The sequence below is a fragment of the Cannabis sativa genome, chromosome X (genome assembly GCF_029168945.1).
Source record: "Cannabis sativa cultivar Pink pepper isolate KNU-18-1 chromosome X, ASM2916894v1, whole genome shotgun sequence".
Classification (NCBI taxonomy): Eukaryota; Viridiplantae; Streptophyta; class Magnoliopsida; order Rosales; family Cannabaceae; genus Cannabis; species Cannabis sativa.
The window spans coordinates 85,486,834-85,504,356 of NC_083610.1; the positions used below are offsets into that span (position 1 = coordinate 85,486,834).

The following is a 17,523-nucleotide window of genomic DNA, read 5'->3' on the forward strand; positions in this document are numbered from 1 at the left end:
CCGACTAGATCGCGGGTGAAGGCTATAGACGCTTCATTTGGGAACTCAGGAAGGGGTGGAGACGATACTTGTCGTCCAGTTGGACATACGTCGTTCGACCAGACATAGTTGATACTATCCCCGTGGGCCGACTAAGTACCGCTGCCTTTGGCATTCCTATCACCACCTTTGCCATAACTGTTGCTAGGCATACTAACCAAACACCGTTCAGGGATAGGATGATGGCCCGCACTAAATAAATAATGTGGAGAATTGTTGTGACTGATCCTCACGTGGCCCGACTTGCCACGATGCTGAGCGCTGAACAGGCCCGGCCTGCTGCTGAGGAGGAGGATAGTGAAGGGGACGTTGAAGTCTAAGAGATAGAGGATCAGGGGGAGGTTCGTCCTGACAATCGATCTGAAGCCGAGGAGGAGGTAGTTGCTCAGCCATTGCGCTTTGGCAATTACAATGAAGTAGGGGAACTGGTGTCCGAGGCTGGTGACGTTTTGGTATAGGGCGATGACTACGTGACTGAGGAGTACGTTGAAGCTGTTCCTCCAAGAAGGCAGGGTGCCTTAGGAGCTCGGTGGGTGTCTCCTCCATCTATAGTTACCCAAGCCAAGATGAGGAGTTTGGAGAAGGACGGATAACGGGGAGGTGTCGAGTGCTTTTTTCCTTCTCCAAATCACCGGGCAACTAGCCCAAGACATGGATACTATGCCTGGTCGAGTGCCCATACTAAGCAGGGTAAAATGTTGCCCTTGCTTCCGTACTTTAAGAGGATTGTGGACTACTATCATCTCTGCCCGACCCAATTCACACCAAAGGGCATCAAATACTTATCTGCCCTATTCATCCTTTATGCTTCTCAAGGATGGGGTGAGCCATCTCTGCATGACACCAACTGGCTCTTCGATCTAAAGTTAACTCCTAAGTAGAGCAGGTCGGGGTACTTCTACTTATCCCAATTGGACGAGAAATGGTTGAAGGGTACTATGGACTCCGATGTTAGCAAAATAGGGAATTTTATGGACGAGTACTACTTCCTACAGGGCCTAAAAACTGTCCACACTCGGTTCCAGTAGATTCCCTCGTACTGTCGTCCTCCATTGGTGTAATACCCTAAGATTAAGAAAATTGATTAGCAAACCCTAACTAGTTAAGTGTGTATTATTATGGAATTATATTATTATATAATCTATTATATGTGAATTAATTGGATATATGACATGTTAAGACCCCGTTGGTGAGCCAGGGACATTTTAGTAATTTTGACCCGAGAAGGGTAAAATTGTAGAATTTATATTATTATGTGCTTATAGACTATATTATTATATAGTATACTTGTCTTTTCCTTTTTCGAGTATTTTTTTGACAGGTCGACGCGGTATAGTCACAATTGGGAATTTCAGTGGCATTTTATTAATATGTGATTAATCTGAAAATTAATTGAATGGTGTGTTATGTGATAATGACATAATTGCCCTTGAATGCCTAGATGAGTGTTATGTGGCCCTAGGGACATTTTTGTAATTTTTGTATAATTGGATTACTTTCAACAAAAGGTATTTTTTTATTATAATGAGAAGCATTTTTTGGTTTGTTCTCACCCAAAACCGATCCTCCCTCTCTCTCTAAATCCATCTCTATTATTTGTGGTTTATCTTTGGGTTTGAGTTGGAACTCAAGCTTGAATTTTGAAGGTGTTGTGGCTTGTGTTTGCTTGAGGCTTGAGGTAATTTTAAGTGTTATTGTTGAAGTTGAAGTTAATTTAAGCATGATTTTGTTGTAGAGATTCTTGTGATGCATGTGTGTTGAAATTAGTGTAATCTTGATACTCTATGCTTGATTGTGTTAGAAGATTTGAGAGAAACAGAGAAGAAAAGCAAGGCTTTGATATATTCCACTGAATTGAATTAATGAGTACAAAGGCATAGATTGGTTTATATAGGCTGAGCTGTTGACAGAGTTGGTTAGAATAACTAACTTGACAGCTCAGTCTTTAACCAACTAAAAGTAACAGAATTTACAGTTAAAGGCAGAGAAAAACATTGAATACAGCTGATACTAAACTAGTGCTAACTCTAATTTCTAATAGCCCCCCTCAAGTTGGAGTGTAAATATTAAGAACACCCAACTTGGAGACTATGTTGGAGAAAGGAGATGGCATTAGAGCTTTGGTGAAAATGTCTGCCAAATTCTGTTGTGAAGAGACATGGAGAAGTTTGAGGGAGCCTTGCTGAATTTTCTCTCGAATGAAGTGGCAATCGATCTCAACATGTTTAGTGCGCTCATGATAAACAGGGTTCTCGCTGATGTGAATTGCGGCTGTGTTGTCGCAGTAGAGCGTTGCTGGGATTTTTGGAGAGATGCCAAAATCGTTGAGAAGGGCAAGGATCCATGTAACTTCTGATGTCGCATTTGCCATTGCACGGTACTCTGCTTCAGCGGAAGAACGAGAGACGACTTGCTGTTTTTTGGATTTCCAGGAAACAAGAGATTGGCCAAGGAATATGCAAAAGCCTGAGACGGATCGTCTAGTGTCCTGGCAGGCAGCCCAGTCAGCGTCAGCAAAGAATGAAACCTGTACATTTGCCTCAGATAGGCTGGTTTCTGCATAGGCTGAGATGGTGGGAGAAGTATTGGCAGGGAAGAAGAGCCCTTGTCCTGGAGTGGCTTTTAGATACTGTAAGATGCGATTTGTTGCCTGAAGATGAGGGACACGGGGTGCTTGTAGGAATTGACTCAAATGGTTGACAGCATAAGTGATATCAGGGCGTGTAATGGTAAGGTATATGAGTTTGCCAATCAAGCTTCGATATGTAGTTGGATCAGCTAGTAAGGCCCCTTTATCCTTGCTGAGTTTGAGATTGTATTCCATAGGAGAGGATGCTGGTTTAATACCAAGGTTGCCCGTGTCTTTTAGCAACTGTAAAGTGAAGGGGCGTTGAGAAACGGAGATCCCTTTGCTGGTGCGGCCTATTTCAAGGCCTAAGAAAAATCGTAGAGAACCAATGTCTCTTAACTTGAACTTGCTGTTGAGAGAGAGTTTAAAGGTAGATATGGTAGAATCATTGTTGCTAGCAACTAAGATGTCATCTACATATATTAAGACAGCAATAAACATGTGTTGAGATTTTTTTGTGAAAAGTGAATTATCAGAGGCCGATTGTGAGAAGCCATCATGGATGAGTGTGGTGCTTAATTTTGAGTACCATTGTCTAGAGGCTTGTTTTAGCCCATATATGCTCTTTTTTAGTAGACAAACAGAGTCGGGGGGAGCATTGTAACCAGGAGGGATTTTCATGTAAACTTCCTCTTCAAGGTCTCCATAGAGGAAGGCATTGTGAATATCTAGTTGGTGAACATTCCAATTATTCATTGCAGCAAGTGCAAGGAAAACTTTAAGAGTGTTGAACTTTGCAACGGGAGCAAATGTTTGAGAGTAGTCAAGTCCTTGTCTTTGATTGTAGCCTTTAGCTACAAGGCGAGCTTTGAACCTTTCTACAGCCCCAAATTGGTCATACTTGACTTTGTAGACCCATTTACAACCTATGGCTTTTTTTCCAGGTGGTAATTTGGTGACTATCCAAGTTTGATTCTTTTCTAAGGCTTGTGTCTCAGTGTCCATGGCTTTAAGCCAGTGAGTGAATTGAGATGCCTCAGCATAATTCTTTGGCTCGACTTCAGAATAGGCTGCCAGAACAGCAGCCCTAAACTGAGGACTTAGCTTGATGTAAGAAAGAAAAGGCTCAATAGGGTGAGCTGTAGATGTTGTATGACAAACATAATCTTGAAGGTGAGAGGGTGCCTTTGTTATCCGACCAGATTTGGTGGAGGGTGCTTTAGGAATATCTGAATATGGAGGTGAAGTAGATGTGTTGATAGGTTTGTTAGATGGTAGTATGACTTGTGGAAAACACAAGTCAATTTCAGAGTTCGGTTTGTGTGAGAGAAAAGGAAATATGTTCTCATGGAAAACAACATCTCTAGAATTGTAGATTTGGTTTGTTTCAATATCTAACAAAGTGTAAGCCTTCATTCCATGGGGATATCCAATGAAGATAGAGGCATGGCTTCTAGGAGTAAATTTATGTCTTTTTGAAGCCAAAGTGGAGCCATAGGCAAGGCATCCAAATGTCCTTAGGTGATCATAGGATGGGGGCTTGCTATAAAGTAGCTCATATGATGTAGTCCCTTTGAGTAAGGCTGATGGGGTTCTATTAATCAAATATGAGGCGGTCTGTATGATGTAAGACCAGTAAGAAAGTGGGATGTTTGAATGAAAGCAAAGTGCACGAGCCACATTCAAAATGTGTTGGTGCTTTCTTTCTACCACCGAGTTTTGTTGTGGTGTTTCCACACAAGAGTGGTAATGTTGAATGCCTTTAGAGGCAAAAAATGAGCTCATGTTGAGTTCTTTTGCATTATCCGATCGGACAGCTTTAATTGTTGCAGAAAACTGAGTGCAAATGTTGTTAAAAAAGTTTATGAACACGGTTTGGGCTTCAGATTTTGTTCTGAGCATTAGTGTCCATGTATATCTTGATTTGTCATCAACAATGGTCAAGAAATATTTGTATCCTTCAACACTAATTATGTGAAAGGGGCCCCATATATCTATATGAAGTAGATCAAAAATATTTTGAGCAAAATTATTGCTAGAAGGAAATGGAAGTCTTTTTTGTTTAGCTAATTGGCAAATAGAACAATGATGCTGAGATTGAGATGTAAAGGAAGGGTCAATCTTTTTATTGAATATGTTTGAGACATACAAAGAGGGGTGACCAAGGCGATTGTGCCATTGATCTACATTATTCTGAAAAATAAAAGGAGTAGATTGACAAATATTTGCCATAGCAGATTTTTGTTGTTGCAGCAGGTATAACTTGCCATTTCTTTTAGCAATCCCAATCACCCGATTCTGAGAGGGTTCCTGGATTATGCACATGTCAGGTTTAAAGGAAACAAGATTAGTGGTGTTGTCCACATATGCTGTAACAGAAAATAAATTGATCTTGAAAGTAGGAACATATAGGACATTATGTAAAAAAATATCTGGTGTTAGTTGAACATTTCCAATAGCATGAACAGGTATATTGGTATTATTTGGTAAAGTGACATGTTTAGGAAATGGAATTGTAGAAAAAGAAGTGAAATGACCTATATTGGAGCACATATGGTGGGTGGCACCACTATCAATAATCCAAGATTTAGAGAGATTATGTGTGTTACCAGCCATATTTGAAGCAGCAGCGGGAACTTGAGGATCGGCTGATGGAGCATTTTGGGTGAGTTGTTGACTGAGAAGGGAGATTAGCTGCTGACATTGTGTGGACAGATCAATATGAGCTTGATTAGTCGAAGGTTCTGCAGCAGTGAGGTTGGCAGAGGCTTGAGGAGCCAAGTTTTTGCCTTTGTCATTTTTTCTTTTATCTCCATAACCTGGAGGGAAGCCATGAATGAAAAAACATTTATCTACCAAGTGACCTGGTTTCCCACAGTTGGAACACGACGGTCTTGGTTTCTTGTTTCTTGGAGGATTGGTTGATGAAGAAGGGCGAACCGAGGAAGCAAGGGCAGTGATATTGGAGGTTCCAAGAGTTCGTTGACGCTCTTCTTGAACAATCATAGAGAAGACTCTAGATAAGTTGGGAATGGGCTCATTGAGAAGTATTTGAGCGCGAACCGAAGCATAAGACTCGTTCAACCCAGTTAAGAACTGCAAGACTTGACTCTGATTATAATGGTCAAGAAAAACTTTCATAGCACCACATGTACATGGTGTGTTTGGTTGAAACTCTTTTAACTCATCCCATAGGGATTTGAGTTTGGTGAAGTAAGAGGTGACGGATTGATCACCTTGATGCAAACTAGTGAGCTGTGTTTGCAATTGAAAGATTCGAGGGCCATTGGCCTCATTGAATCTTTCAGCAAGATCTTGCCACATTTCAGCAGCATTATCAAAGTACATTATACTTTGTGCAATATCAGGGGAAACGGAATTGACAAGCCAAGACATTACCATATTGTTGCAGCGGAGCCAAGAATTGAGGGAATTACCAGCAATCGGACGAGGAATAGAACCGTCGATGAAGGCTGTTTTGTTCTTGGCAGCAAGAGCCATGGTGATGCCACGCTTCCATGACTGGTAGTTAGCTCCTGTGAGAATTGAAGACACCAATACGAGACCTGGATGATCGCCTGAGCTGAGGAAGAAAGGGCTGGATGCGTCTTCAATCGAACCACGATCTTGAGAAGGACGAGAGTTGTTCGGAGATGAATCAGGTCCAGGCTGAGGTCGAGTTCTTGAAGATCGACGAGGGACAGCAGGAGGTTGATTGGGAACAGATGCAATATCAGGGATGGCGTCTTGTTGAAGCTGAACAGGATCAGAATTGGATGGGAGAATCCCATCCTGAGATCTGGTCGAAGGTCTGGCCATGGTGGATATGTGGGAATTGTCTTCTGATACCATGAGAGAAACAGAGAAGAAAAGCAAGGCTTTGATATATTCCACTGAATTGAATTAATGAGTACAAAGGCATAGATTGGTTTATATAGGCTGAGCTGTTGACAGAGTTGGTTAGAATAACTAACTTGACAGCTCAGTCTTTAACCAACTAAAAGTAACAGAATTTACAGTTAAAGGCAGAGAAAAACATTGAATACAGCTGATACTAAACTAGTGCTAACTCTAATTTCTAATAAGATTGGAGTAGAGTGCTTTGCGTTGTGTTTTTGAGATAATTTTGAGGTTAGGATGGTGCTTTAATCCTTTTATGCAACTCTAATTTTATTGGTGTGTGAGCTGAAAAATATGGTTGGTATTTGACTCTTGAGTATAAGGTTATATTGATATTTTGCTCAAGTTTGGAGCCTATATTGTATATTATTTAAATCTGAATTTAAATGCATGTGAGCTTTGATTTTGAGCTTTAAATGTGTATTTTAGCTCTCTGTTGTGGTTATTTAAATTTGTAAGAGATTACTTTGGGTTGGTGCATGTTTTGGGTTAATTATGGTATGTTTGAGCATGTTTTCAAGCAGGAAAAGATGGGTGCCAAATACACTAGGAGTCTTCCACATTCAATGGATTTTCGATAGAGGGAGATACAAATCGAAACTTAGCCCATCATCAAGTTCACCTGCAAGACATGAAGCGTTGATCAAGTGGCACTGTCTCTAAGATTTTAAAGCAACAGAGGAATATATCTCTACCATTAAACAATAATTTCTAAGTTTTCACCTTGAGGACAAGGTGAAGGTTCTTGGGGGGTATTGATAAGCCTAAGACTTATATATCACAAAATGAAATACTTAGTCTCTTATGTACATGGGGTGAGTTGTCTTAGTATTTCAATTCTATTGGTCCAGTTGTAATCTTAAGTGGCCTAAGTCTTTTTAAGACCAATGCTTATAAATAGAGAGGGAGCAATCTCATTTAGCTTAGCTTGGAATTAGATAAGAGTAGACTCTTTGTGGAGAGGCCAATCCTCTCAAAAGATTGGAAATTTAGAGAGACGGGCCTCTCAAAAGCTCAATATTGTAATTTCGTGACTGTTTTTCAGAATAAAAATCATTTGAGAAATTCATTACTGGTATTTATTTTGGAAAATAGCTGATAGAATATTTCTACTCTAAGATTATTCTATTATAAGGATAAATATTTTTACCGTCAAAAATACAATTTAAATACTTATGTACTACTCGACATAGAATTAAGTATTTATGCCGCAAATTTCTCATTATTTACTCAGATTTTTATTGAGCCAAGGAAGGGGTCGTGATTTACTTAGTGTGGGTCCCAACAATAAAAAATGGGATTTTATACATTTGAGGCTAGCGTCCATTTGTTTTGGTCTGAAAGAGAAGAGGATAGGCCATAGGTGTTGACTTGATTTGATTCGTTGTTACAATTTTCTTCGCTTTCTATTTTCTAATAACCAAAACACTTACACCACTTTCTCTGTTAATGGTTTCTCAGCAGACAGAGAGAGAGAGAGATGGTCATGACAATGGGTGGTTTAGGTGCAACAACACCAATGTTTTGCTCTCTACTAAACTCTTCATCCTCCACCACCACACATCGCTCCTTCCTCTCCACTCTTCCGTTTGTATGTTCTTTCTATGACTCTCTCTCTCTCTCTCTCTCTCTCTCATAAATTTCCATTTATTTTTGATGAATACAAATATTCTGTGTCATTTGATTCTCTTATCATCTAACCAATTTGAACAATCATAAAATCCATGGAATTTTATATTCAACAATCTTCAGGTTCAGGATGATGTTGCTCACTATTCTTCCTCAATTATACCTGCACTGTACTTATCTGATAGTGATTGAGTGCTTTGTTCATTTACACCGTTTCTTATTTATTGATTTATTTTTAATGAATTATCACTATAAATACAATTATTAAAATCTGACAAGTTTAAGCTATAGTATGTTCTTTGATTTTAGAGGACAATTTGACTGGTATATTGATGATATACAATTTATGAGCTTTTAATGCATTGACTATAGTGTGTGTGGGGGTGGAGAGCAAGGTCTCAATGACTTCACATCATTCATGTAGGTTAGCATTTAATGTCAAAAAATTAAATAAATTGAATTAGAACTTATAATAATTGCGTATTGATTTTCACAGTTATGTTCGTTCAAATGGCAAATCATGAGAACTTTCTTGTTTAGCATTTTCCTTTGACTGTGGAGTTGAAATTGGATTAGAAAAGGGCATACTAAAGCTTCATATTTCAGTTTTTAAGCTGTTACTAAATGAACTTTCTGGAATGTGGAGTTTTTCTTTAGTAATAATGCATAATGCTAGTAGAAAATTTATAAGGAAAAACATCATTTAGCTTTTCTGTGCATCAAGGACAGAACGCATTGATTCTCCAACTGAGTTGGAAAAGCATATTTTTTTTCTTGACTTCTTATCAACATTGTGTACCCTTCTTTGTCTTTAAGAGGCATTTCCTAGTATTCATGTTTATGTGGATTTTATGTTTTGTTACCTTGAGTCTTGACTGTAAAGCTTCAGTTTCTTACAGAGAAAGTGCAGCAAGTTAAATCTTTGGAGATCAAGTGCGAAGAATGTAGTGAGAAAAATAAGTTGTGGCGTAGTAAAAATGGAAGATGGTTTAGATGATGAGACATGTGAGTTAGTGAATGGGATAGAATTCTCTATTGGTGATAATGTTGATGCCTACCTTTTCACAGCAGTAAAGAACAATAACAAAACTGGGATACTTCTCTTGTCTGATGTTTATGGATTTGAAGATTCAGCTACTAGAGATTTTGCATACCGTGTTGCTTGCAATGGCTACAAGTAGGTAACTTTGATGATTGGCTTCCAACATCAAATCCTTTGCTTTGTACTGTTATTGTTGTATAGAGAGAGCTACACGTTGTAGGAATATATTTTCTGAAACTACTCTTGTATGATAATTCTTGTGTTCTTTGAATAAAAACACTGCAGTGTTCTAGTTCCAGACCTATTTCGAGGAGATCCATGGGGAAAGCATCGACCAATGGCTATGTTTGAAGAGTGGATCAAAAAACAAGACCCTGAGAGGGTTGCAAATGATATTGACATATCAACAAAATGGATGGTTAATGAATTTTTGGCTGCAGGAATCTCAAAGAAGCTTGGCCTAATAGGATTCTGCTTTGGTGGTGGCAAAGTGATCGAGGTGCTCGCCCAAGATGAGGGCGCCTATTTTGGTGTTGGGGTCTCGTTTTATGGCACGATGATGAACCCATCTTTGGCTTCAAATGTGAAGGTTCCTGTGTTGTTCATTTCAGGGGACAAGGATCCTCTATGTCCAGTTAGTTTGCTAGAAAATGTTGAGAAGAGAATTGGCAGAGGATCAAAAAAGGTATTATTTAAGGGACGGGGTCATGGCTTTGTACACAGGCCAGAATCTCCTGAAGAAGATGCGGATGCAGAGCAAGCTTTCACCATGGCTAGAAATTGGTTATATGATGGCTTGGTGGAAAACAACTCCTAAATGATGTATCACTTGTGTATATTCGTTTAATAGTAGTGAAATTGTCTACAAGTTGGTCATAAAACTTTACTATTTTTTGGGGGGTAGGCATGTTTTGAGTTCAATTTTTGTTGTTGCTTTTGTAAATTAGTGGTTACTTGTTGCTCAAAGCTATTCCGAAGTCACTTTCATCATACTTCTAACATTACTGTGAAAATGCATACAATGAAGAAAAGAAGAAATGAATATCCTAAAAAGTAATGAAGAAGTGAATATCTTAAAGAGCAATACGCTAAAAAGTGACCAACACTCGCTCGCTAGATTGGAAAGATAAAATATGATATGAGTAGAGTAAATAGAAAGACACAAAATTTATAGTAGTTCACTTCACATGTCGCGAAAGTAATAGAGCTACGTCGGTGTGTTATTTGTTTTTATTTATTATAATACTGTTATAGAACCAGTTCTATTTTAATTATAACTGGTTTGAGTTATTTTGTGTTATTTGTTTTTATTCATTATGTTTCAAAACTAGTACTATTTCAATTATAACCAGCTTGAGTTATTTTTTGTTATTTGTTTTTATTCATTATGTTATGGAACCGGTTCTATTTTTATTTATATTTGAGACATCTACTTCTAGTGACTTTTCCAGTGATTTTTTCGGCGACAATGACTTTTTCGATGATTTTTCCAGCGACAATGACTTTTCCGATGATTTTCCAGCGACGATGACTTTTCCCGTGACTATTCCAGAAATAATAACTTTTTCAGTAATTTTTTCGACAAAACTTATTATTATAAATTTTATCAAATTTATTTATTGTCTTTTCTTTTTTCTTATATTTTAAACTTTAATTATTTTCCACCTAAACCCATATATAAATGATATGCAATACGAAAACAAGCCGTCGATGTATGTACTCTGGGAAGTTTCATATATAGAAAATAAAAAAAAGAATAATTACATAAATTATTAATTTTTATAAAAAATTTACATTGTTATGTATAATTTTTTTTATATGTTTAAGATATTCTATAAAAACACAAAAAAATAACAATAAAATTACATAAAAGTAACAAGAAAACAACATCAGAATAATATAAAAAATAATATACAAATGATAAAAAATCAACAACAAAATAACAAAAATACAACATAAAAATACACCAAAAAAATCGTATTTCATGTAAATAAAATTTAAAAAATCGTAAAAATATTAAAAATTTCATACAAACTGTATTTTTGTTATTTTTATGTTTTTTTTTTTAAAAAAAATTATCCCAAAGAAAAAAGGATATACAATAAATACATATATTATAATTACCTTTGTCTCTCCTACAAACTTGAAAATGAATTTCAACTTCATATATATAGTACAAAAGGTAAAATGCAAAGCCAAATAAGAGACATTACTTAATTTGTACATTTCACAGTAAATGTGTTTGTATGTCCTAAAGATCATATTTAGAACACCAATTACAAATAAATATTTCATTCTGTCTGCGAAAATTTAAGGGGAAAACTGATCTATTTTATCCTATACCTGAGGGAGGAATCAGATAGGCCTGTCATAACTCACTGTATTTCCAATGATTGTATAGCTAGTCTGGCAGCAACCCTAGAAACATTTTCTTTACTTAACTCTAGAGATTCATCTAGCCTGTTAATTGTGTCTTTAACCTCCATTGCTTGTAGCTTCTTACTCTGCAACTTTAGAAGTTCGGATTCAGTTGATCCTGTCAAAGCCCCGATCAGTTCCAATTTTGTATTTTTTGCAAAATGCTGATAATCATTAGTGTAATTAAAGAGAGACAAATGAATATCATTGATTCGAAAAGATTACACTGTACAATAAGCATGATCAAGCTTATATAGAGCTAGTTACACAATAACTGTTATGACAACCTGTCATAACCGAATTCCTTACTAACTCACTCAATGAAGGCTCACTTAACAAACTCTCAACTAACTAATCTTCACAAAGCCATACTTAATAACTTACGAAGCTAGAGCAGGAATCACTTACACTAGTATTTTAGCTCGACAGTAATGAGATGCGATTGTGACATTGTACTTTTACTAGTGACAAACTTAGAAAACCTGAATCAAAGATATCATTCCCGGTTGCCTATGATTATCAAACTGTTGACAATATGAACATTATAAAAATGGATGGAATTGTTCAGGATATTTCAGAAACAAAATTTTATTGTACCTCTTGGAAAACCCCAAACAAACCATAAACTTATAACATCAATTGATTTCATATTTTTGTAACTAAAATAATATAAACTATCCAAAATTTCAGTGCAACTATTAGACCATCAATAAGACTATCACTTGTGAGAAGTGATAACAAAATCGTGACAAAGTAATCAGATTCAGATTTATGTATCATAATTAAGAACCAGAGATAAAGGATAGAAAATTGCCTGTTACAGGTTGAAAACCAGCAAAAGACAAACGCTCAGACAATGATGGAATGAAAGCTTCATCACAATCTATAGATGGGGTCTTCTCAGCCCAGGCCAGTGAGTTTGCTGTGCGAGTCTGCAATGGTGCCTCCTTTGGTGCCTAATAACACCACATCAATAAAAAAATTATTCATGTATGTGGTACTTTGGATGCAATAAATGATAGCTATACATAAATGAAGCAAGTAATGAAACCCCTAATCATACAGGACAGGAAAAGAAAAAGACAAATAATCTCAGCACCACATTTTCAAGAAAAGAGTAATGCACTTGTTGAACTTGTTCATGTGGTCTTTGTAGTTGTCATAATTCTTTGTTCAACCTAATGAGCAATCGCTTCTAAAGATCAATTAAAAGTCATTTAAAAAAAAAGATCAATTAAAAGTTATAGAAATGTATCGTAAAGAATGTACAGATTATACAAACCTTTAAATATCACTAAGTTAATCATTAATGGAGGAAAATATTATTGTATCCTTTTTTTTACTAAGTAAATTTTTCTACTGTCTGCATTATTTTCTTAAGCAAAATGTGAAAGTGTATGGTTGAAGAAGTAGAAATAGGTGAGTGTATACTAAGGTGCATAGGGTTGCATCTCAAAACCAATTGGGAATGAGAGTAGTAGTCCATGCATCTTATGTATGGTATTTAATTTCCACACATTATTAATGTGAGACTCTCTAACAACATCATCTTAAAGGGAATGATCAGAAGAGGGAAGAAAGGGCTGATAAAAAATTTGCATCAGATCAGAAAATTAACAGGCTCCATTAGAAAGAGAAATAGACCTTCAATTTGATCTCTAAGCTGTTCAAACTATGAAGAGCCTCCTTCATCTCTGAAACTTTTGAGCTCAATCTGCTTAAACTCTCAGGATCACCATCCTTCTCTGGTATGACTACACCTTTCAAGAATGGAGCTGCCTGAACAATACAGCAATGACTAAGAAAGAAAAAGAAATATCTAACTTAAAATTACCAGAATCTGAAAATATTTTCCTTTTACTTGCCTGTGCAAATTTCACAATTTTGATGCGACCAACTCCTCTTATAGAGACTAGTGCTCCAACATCTAATTTTTCGACCTGATGAACATGGATGCAAATTGAGTTACTAAAATATGACACGTTTATTTAATCTAAATCCTAGCAGCTTACATTTTCAATTAGAACCAGACAACCATATCTGGCTGCAAATGATGGTTCAGCCGACGCCTCATCAACCATGATGGGATCCAATATAAAATGCACAAAAAGCTTGGACTTTTTCATCAATGACTGCAGCAAATAAAAAATGTACTTAGTCATTTATAATTTATCAATGACTGCAGCAAATAAAATTATACTTTAGAACTTTGAAATAGATCTTAGCTTGAGTTGAGAACACTAGAACTAATCTAGGTTTCTATCACGTTCTACTAAACATATGAAGGTAAGGAATTTATGAAAAACATTCACACATTTCAAGGAAGTTTATGAAAAAAATTAAAACAAGAAAATTGAAAGTGTTGGTCTGGTGTTCTTTTATCGTAAGTCGTTGATTGATTCACAACAAAGTGGTATCAGAGTCGAGTCCCAAAGTTAGCCATGTGAATAAATCCTCAGAATGTCAAACAAAGGTGATGAGCCTCGGTATACTTTTACTATGGATTCTGCGGATGTGCTCAGTTAGGCAGTGTGCTCACGTCGGAGTTGGGATAGTAATGAGGAAGAAACTCTCGAGGTAGTAGTGGGGCTCTATGTAAGGTGTGCGCCTCAACGCATTGGAGTATAGTACACTAGTGGGTAGAGAGTGGACAGATGGAAGATCGTTTGAGGTGAGGCAATGCGTTCTTGTATTTGAGGGGAGTAATGTTGGGTGTGCAACCAAAGTCCTACATTGGCTAGAAATGGGAAAGATCGTGAATATATAAGAATGGACACTATCTCCATTGGTATGAGGTCTTTTGGGAAGGTTCCCAAAAACAAAACCGTAAGAGCTTAGGTCCAAAGCGGACAATATCATACTAAAAGTGGAGAAGGATGGTGTCCAACGTTCCAACAGAAAGCATTTCAGACTCACCTTTTAAACAACCATTGGCAGGCTGCTCCTGTAATGGAAAGGTAACTAAATTTATACACACACAAAAGAAAAATGGAACATATGATGCGCAAGACAATTATCCCCTGTTATGAGAGGTTTTATGTGGGGTGTGCAGACCTTGTGAGTTTTCAAAGATAAGGAAGGAACTTAACTAATTAATACAGTTACCAAACTGAAGTACAGCATCTGTAACTCATATTTTATTTGGTCATGAACAATCCTAGTAACCTTTTTGGTTCATCTAGAAGGTCCAGGTCCCTGACGAAGCTCTAGTGTTTCATGACTAATATCACATAGTACATTATACTAGTTCGAGTCACAAGGACTCCATGAGTAGCTTTGTTTTTGGTGGAAATAGAATAGTAGGGGGAAATGGAATTTCCTTGTTTCATCACTTTTTGGTTGAGGCAAAGTTGTGGGCTCTTTTTATAATTAGAATTTTCCTTGTTTCATAAACAGTAGTGATTTTGGGGATTTATGATTCTTAAATGATAATCCTATGGAATGGTCATGTTTAATCTTGTTTTGTTCTAAGAAAATTGTTTTGAATTTCAATCACCAGACATCATCTGTTCTTTTATAGTTAAAGCTACATAACATTACTTTTGTTATCATTTCCATAAAGGCAAAACAATATTTCTGAGGAGAAAAAAAATGCAATAACATGGCCAAGCACCGCAAAAAACCTGCATGGTGTCTTACAGATATATGTAAATAATGAATTATTAAGTAAAGTAAAGAAGAAGAAGCATCAAATAACAACAGAGAAAAGTAATAAAGAAAACATTCAATGGTAGCCAAAAGCCATGAACAATTAATGACTACCTCTTCCAGCAGAGCAAGATATCTTGCTTCATATAAATGCAATGTCTTACTCTCAGAGGGAACAAGAACCTGAAATTAAAAAAAAAAGGAAAAGGAATAATAGTAATAAAAATTTAAAATTAAAATAAATAAATAAATAATCATATCAAAGAAACTATACGGAACTTGGGTTATATCACCAGAAATAAACTACTAATCCAAAATTTGAGACCTTGCCAATTGCCATGACCTCAATAAGCACCATGAATATATGAAACAAAAATAATAAACTCAAAATTGAAAGTGACCTCAGACAAGCCAAAGGGAAGGAGTGGAAGCTCCATGGAGCTGGCCATGGCAGGAGCCAAACGGCATCGTTTACTTGAGGATTTAGCTTCTCTGAGAAAACCAAAACCGCGGAAACGACGACGACGAAGAAGAAGAGGTTGGTGGTTGCGGGTTTGGATTTGGATTTGGGCGAAATGGGGATAATTGTTGGAGAAAAATGGAAATGTAAGGTTGAGGAATGAAGAACTCATTGGAGAAAAAGAGACACAATTTGACATGCTTATTATTGTTATTTATTTCAGAACTGTGAATGGCCATTGAGTTTTAGCAAAATCAAATCAAAAAATTTGAATGGTGACCTCTCATGTATGGTGGATAAAATTTCTCATAATGTTGTATTTTCTTTTTTTATTTTTTTTAATTAATTTTTTTTTTGCAGAAATATTTTTTAATTAATTGCTAAAGATACGGTTTCATATAGATTTGTGTTTTCATTACAGTTTTACATTCGGGACAGACTTTTTTGCATGGTACGACACACCATACTATGAACTTAAGCTTAAGCTTAGCGCGACATAGAAAATATGGCTTTAAACACTTTACACGACAATAAAAGCACAACACAAAAGTACAAATATACAAGTACAAAAGCACAAATTATATTTATAAATATAATCTTTTATATTTTAATTATGTATTTAATTTAAAAAATATATATAAATCTATTTTTTAAGGATATTTAAATTATTGTTTTAAAAAAATGTCTAAATTATTTTTAAATATATATTGTGTGTTAATTTAATGTTGTAACAAAGTTATTGTTAACTTAGTTTTTAGTTAACGATGTAGAATTAAGATTTACAACAATATAATGATGTTATTATAGAATAATAGGATTAATAATAAACGAAACAAGAGATTTATAGAGGTTTAATACCAGTTATTTAGTAATAGCATACTCTCTTTTGATTGGTATTACTTGAACAATGAGATCACTTGAACCTTTGTCAAATGAGTTTCCCAATTGTTCTTGAAAGATTACACATATGGTTTTTTCAACAGCATAGAGCTCTCACATATTCCAAATATATATATATTTTAAACCTTATTTCATTTATAAATATAAAGTTTAAAACTCAAATCAACATTATTGAAAATTCAATAAATAATTTAAATAAATTAAGATTTTTTTTATATATATATATATATAAAAATCAAGCTAGTTTATATTTACAAACTCATATATTAAACAATAAAAAAAAATAATTAGAAATTTAATAAAAATATAAAATTATTTTTTTTCTTTTAAAAAAATTAAAAATTTAACTAAAAAATATTCTATTTTCTTAAACAAATTTAGATTTTCAGTAAAAATTAGACCCAATTATTCCCATAAAATTAGTTTTTTACAACAAATTTTTAATATAGTATTTATATCTAATGGAATTATTTTATAAAAAAATAATTATTTTTAAAACACTTAATTAGTTTTAAAAGTTTGGTTTCTTTTTTAATATTCTTAATCAATCAGAATATTTTTTTTTAAGATTTAAATTAATTTTTTAAGATTTATTAAAAGATAATGTTCAATTTTTCTCATTTTTATTTTAAAGGAATAGGATTTGATAGTTGTCAAAGTTTAGAAGTCAAAATTACTAATTTACAAAGATATGTTAATCTTTAAACAGAATAATGAGATGAAACCTAATAGAATGAGTAAATTAATCTAAATGTACAAGTTCAGAAAATATTTTTAAGAAGCTATTTATTTAAGAGCATCTCCAATGGTAAAACTTTAAAAAATATTTGCTGAGGTAGATATATTATATAGCAAAATATTAAGATGCTATACTATTGGAGAGAAAAAAAATGTTATTCTAGAAATTTGCATGAACGC

At 35.2% G+C, this 17,523-nt stretch overlaps 2 protein-coding genes across 9 annotated transcripts; one reads left to right on the forward strand and one right to left on the reverse strand.

The window, feature by feature from the left end:
- Window positions 1-7,843: 7,843 nt before the first annotated feature.
- On the forward strand, window positions 7,844-10,145 carry LOC115696948 (uncharacterized). Of its 3 annotated transcripts, none has more exons than XM_061106977.1 (3): window positions 7,844-8,099; window positions 9,037-9,314; window positions 9,465-10,145. In XM_061106977.1, the coding sequence occupies exons 1-3, from the start codon at window positions 7,989-7,991 to the stop codon at window positions 9,994-9,996; spliced, it is 921 nt and encodes a 306-aa protein (XP_060962960.1). In that variant the 5' UTR covers window positions 7,844-7,988; the 3' UTR covers window positions 9,997-10,145. The 3 variants fall into 3 exon arrangements, with proteins under 3 accessions (XP_060962960.1, XP_060962962.1, XP_060962961.1); XM_061106979.1 differs by having other exon boundaries at window positions 7,889-8,099; window positions 9,027-9,314; XM_061106978.1 differs by lacking the exon at window positions 7,844-8,099 and adding an exon at window positions 8,524-8,561 and having other exon boundaries at window positions 9,027-9,314.
- Window positions 10,146-11,320: 1,175 nt separating this feature from the next.
- Window positions 11,321-16,044, reverse strand: LOC115702330 (uncharacterized). 6 transcript variants are annotated; one of them, XM_061106973.1, is made up of 8 exons: window positions 15,647-16,044; window positions 15,360-15,428; window positions 13,610-13,729; window positions 13,459-13,537; window positions 13,242-13,372; window positions 12,412-12,553; window positions 12,006-12,079; window positions 11,667-11,761 (listed from the first exon to the last, which is right to left on the reverse strand). In XM_061106973.1, exons 1-7 carry the CDS (start codon window positions 15,902-15,904, stop codon window positions 12,015-12,017), a joined length of 864 nt encoding a protein of 287 aa, XP_060962956.1. In that variant the 5' UTR covers window positions 15,905-16,044; the 3' UTR covers window positions 11,667-11,761; window positions 12,006-12,014. The 6 variants fall into 6 exon arrangements, with proteins under 6 accessions (XP_060962957.1, XP_060962959.1, XP_060962958.1 ...); XM_061106974.1 differs by lacking the exon at window positions 12,006-12,079 and having other exon boundaries at window positions 11,321-11,761; window positions 15,647-16,043; XM_061106976.1 differs by lacking the exon at window positions 12,006-12,079 and having other exon boundaries at window positions 11,321-11,683; window positions 15,647-16,040.
- Window positions 16,045-17,523: the final 1,479 nt, after the last annotated feature.

Bases quoted from the DNA above. Each gene is read 5' to 3' on its own strand.
- LOC115696948 (XM_061106977.1), top strand. From the start codon at position 7,989: ATGGTCATGACAATGGGTGGTTTAGGTGCAACAACACCAATGTTTTGC. The intron at 8,100-9,036 runs GTATGTTCTTTC...AGTTTCTTACAG, and splicing joins TCCTCTCCACTCTTCCGTTT to AGAAAGTGCAGCAAGTTAAA. The intron at 9,315-9,464 runs GTAGGTAACTTT...AAAACACTGCAG, and splicing joins GTTGCTTGCAATGGCTACAA to TGTTCTAGTTCCAGACCTAT.
- LOC115702330 (XM_061106971.1), bottom strand. From the start codon at position 15,904: ATGTCAAATTGTGTCTCTTTTTCTCCAATGAGTTCTTCATTCCTCAAC. The intron at 13,730-15,359 runs GTAGTCATTAAT...TATTTGCTGCAG, and splicing joins ATCTTGCTCTGCTGGAAGAG to TCATTGATGAAAAAGTCCAA. The intron at 13,373-13,458 runs GTAAAAGGAAAA...TTGTTCAGGCAG, and splicing joins TGTGAAATTTGCACAGGCAA to CTCCATTCTTGAAAGGTGTA.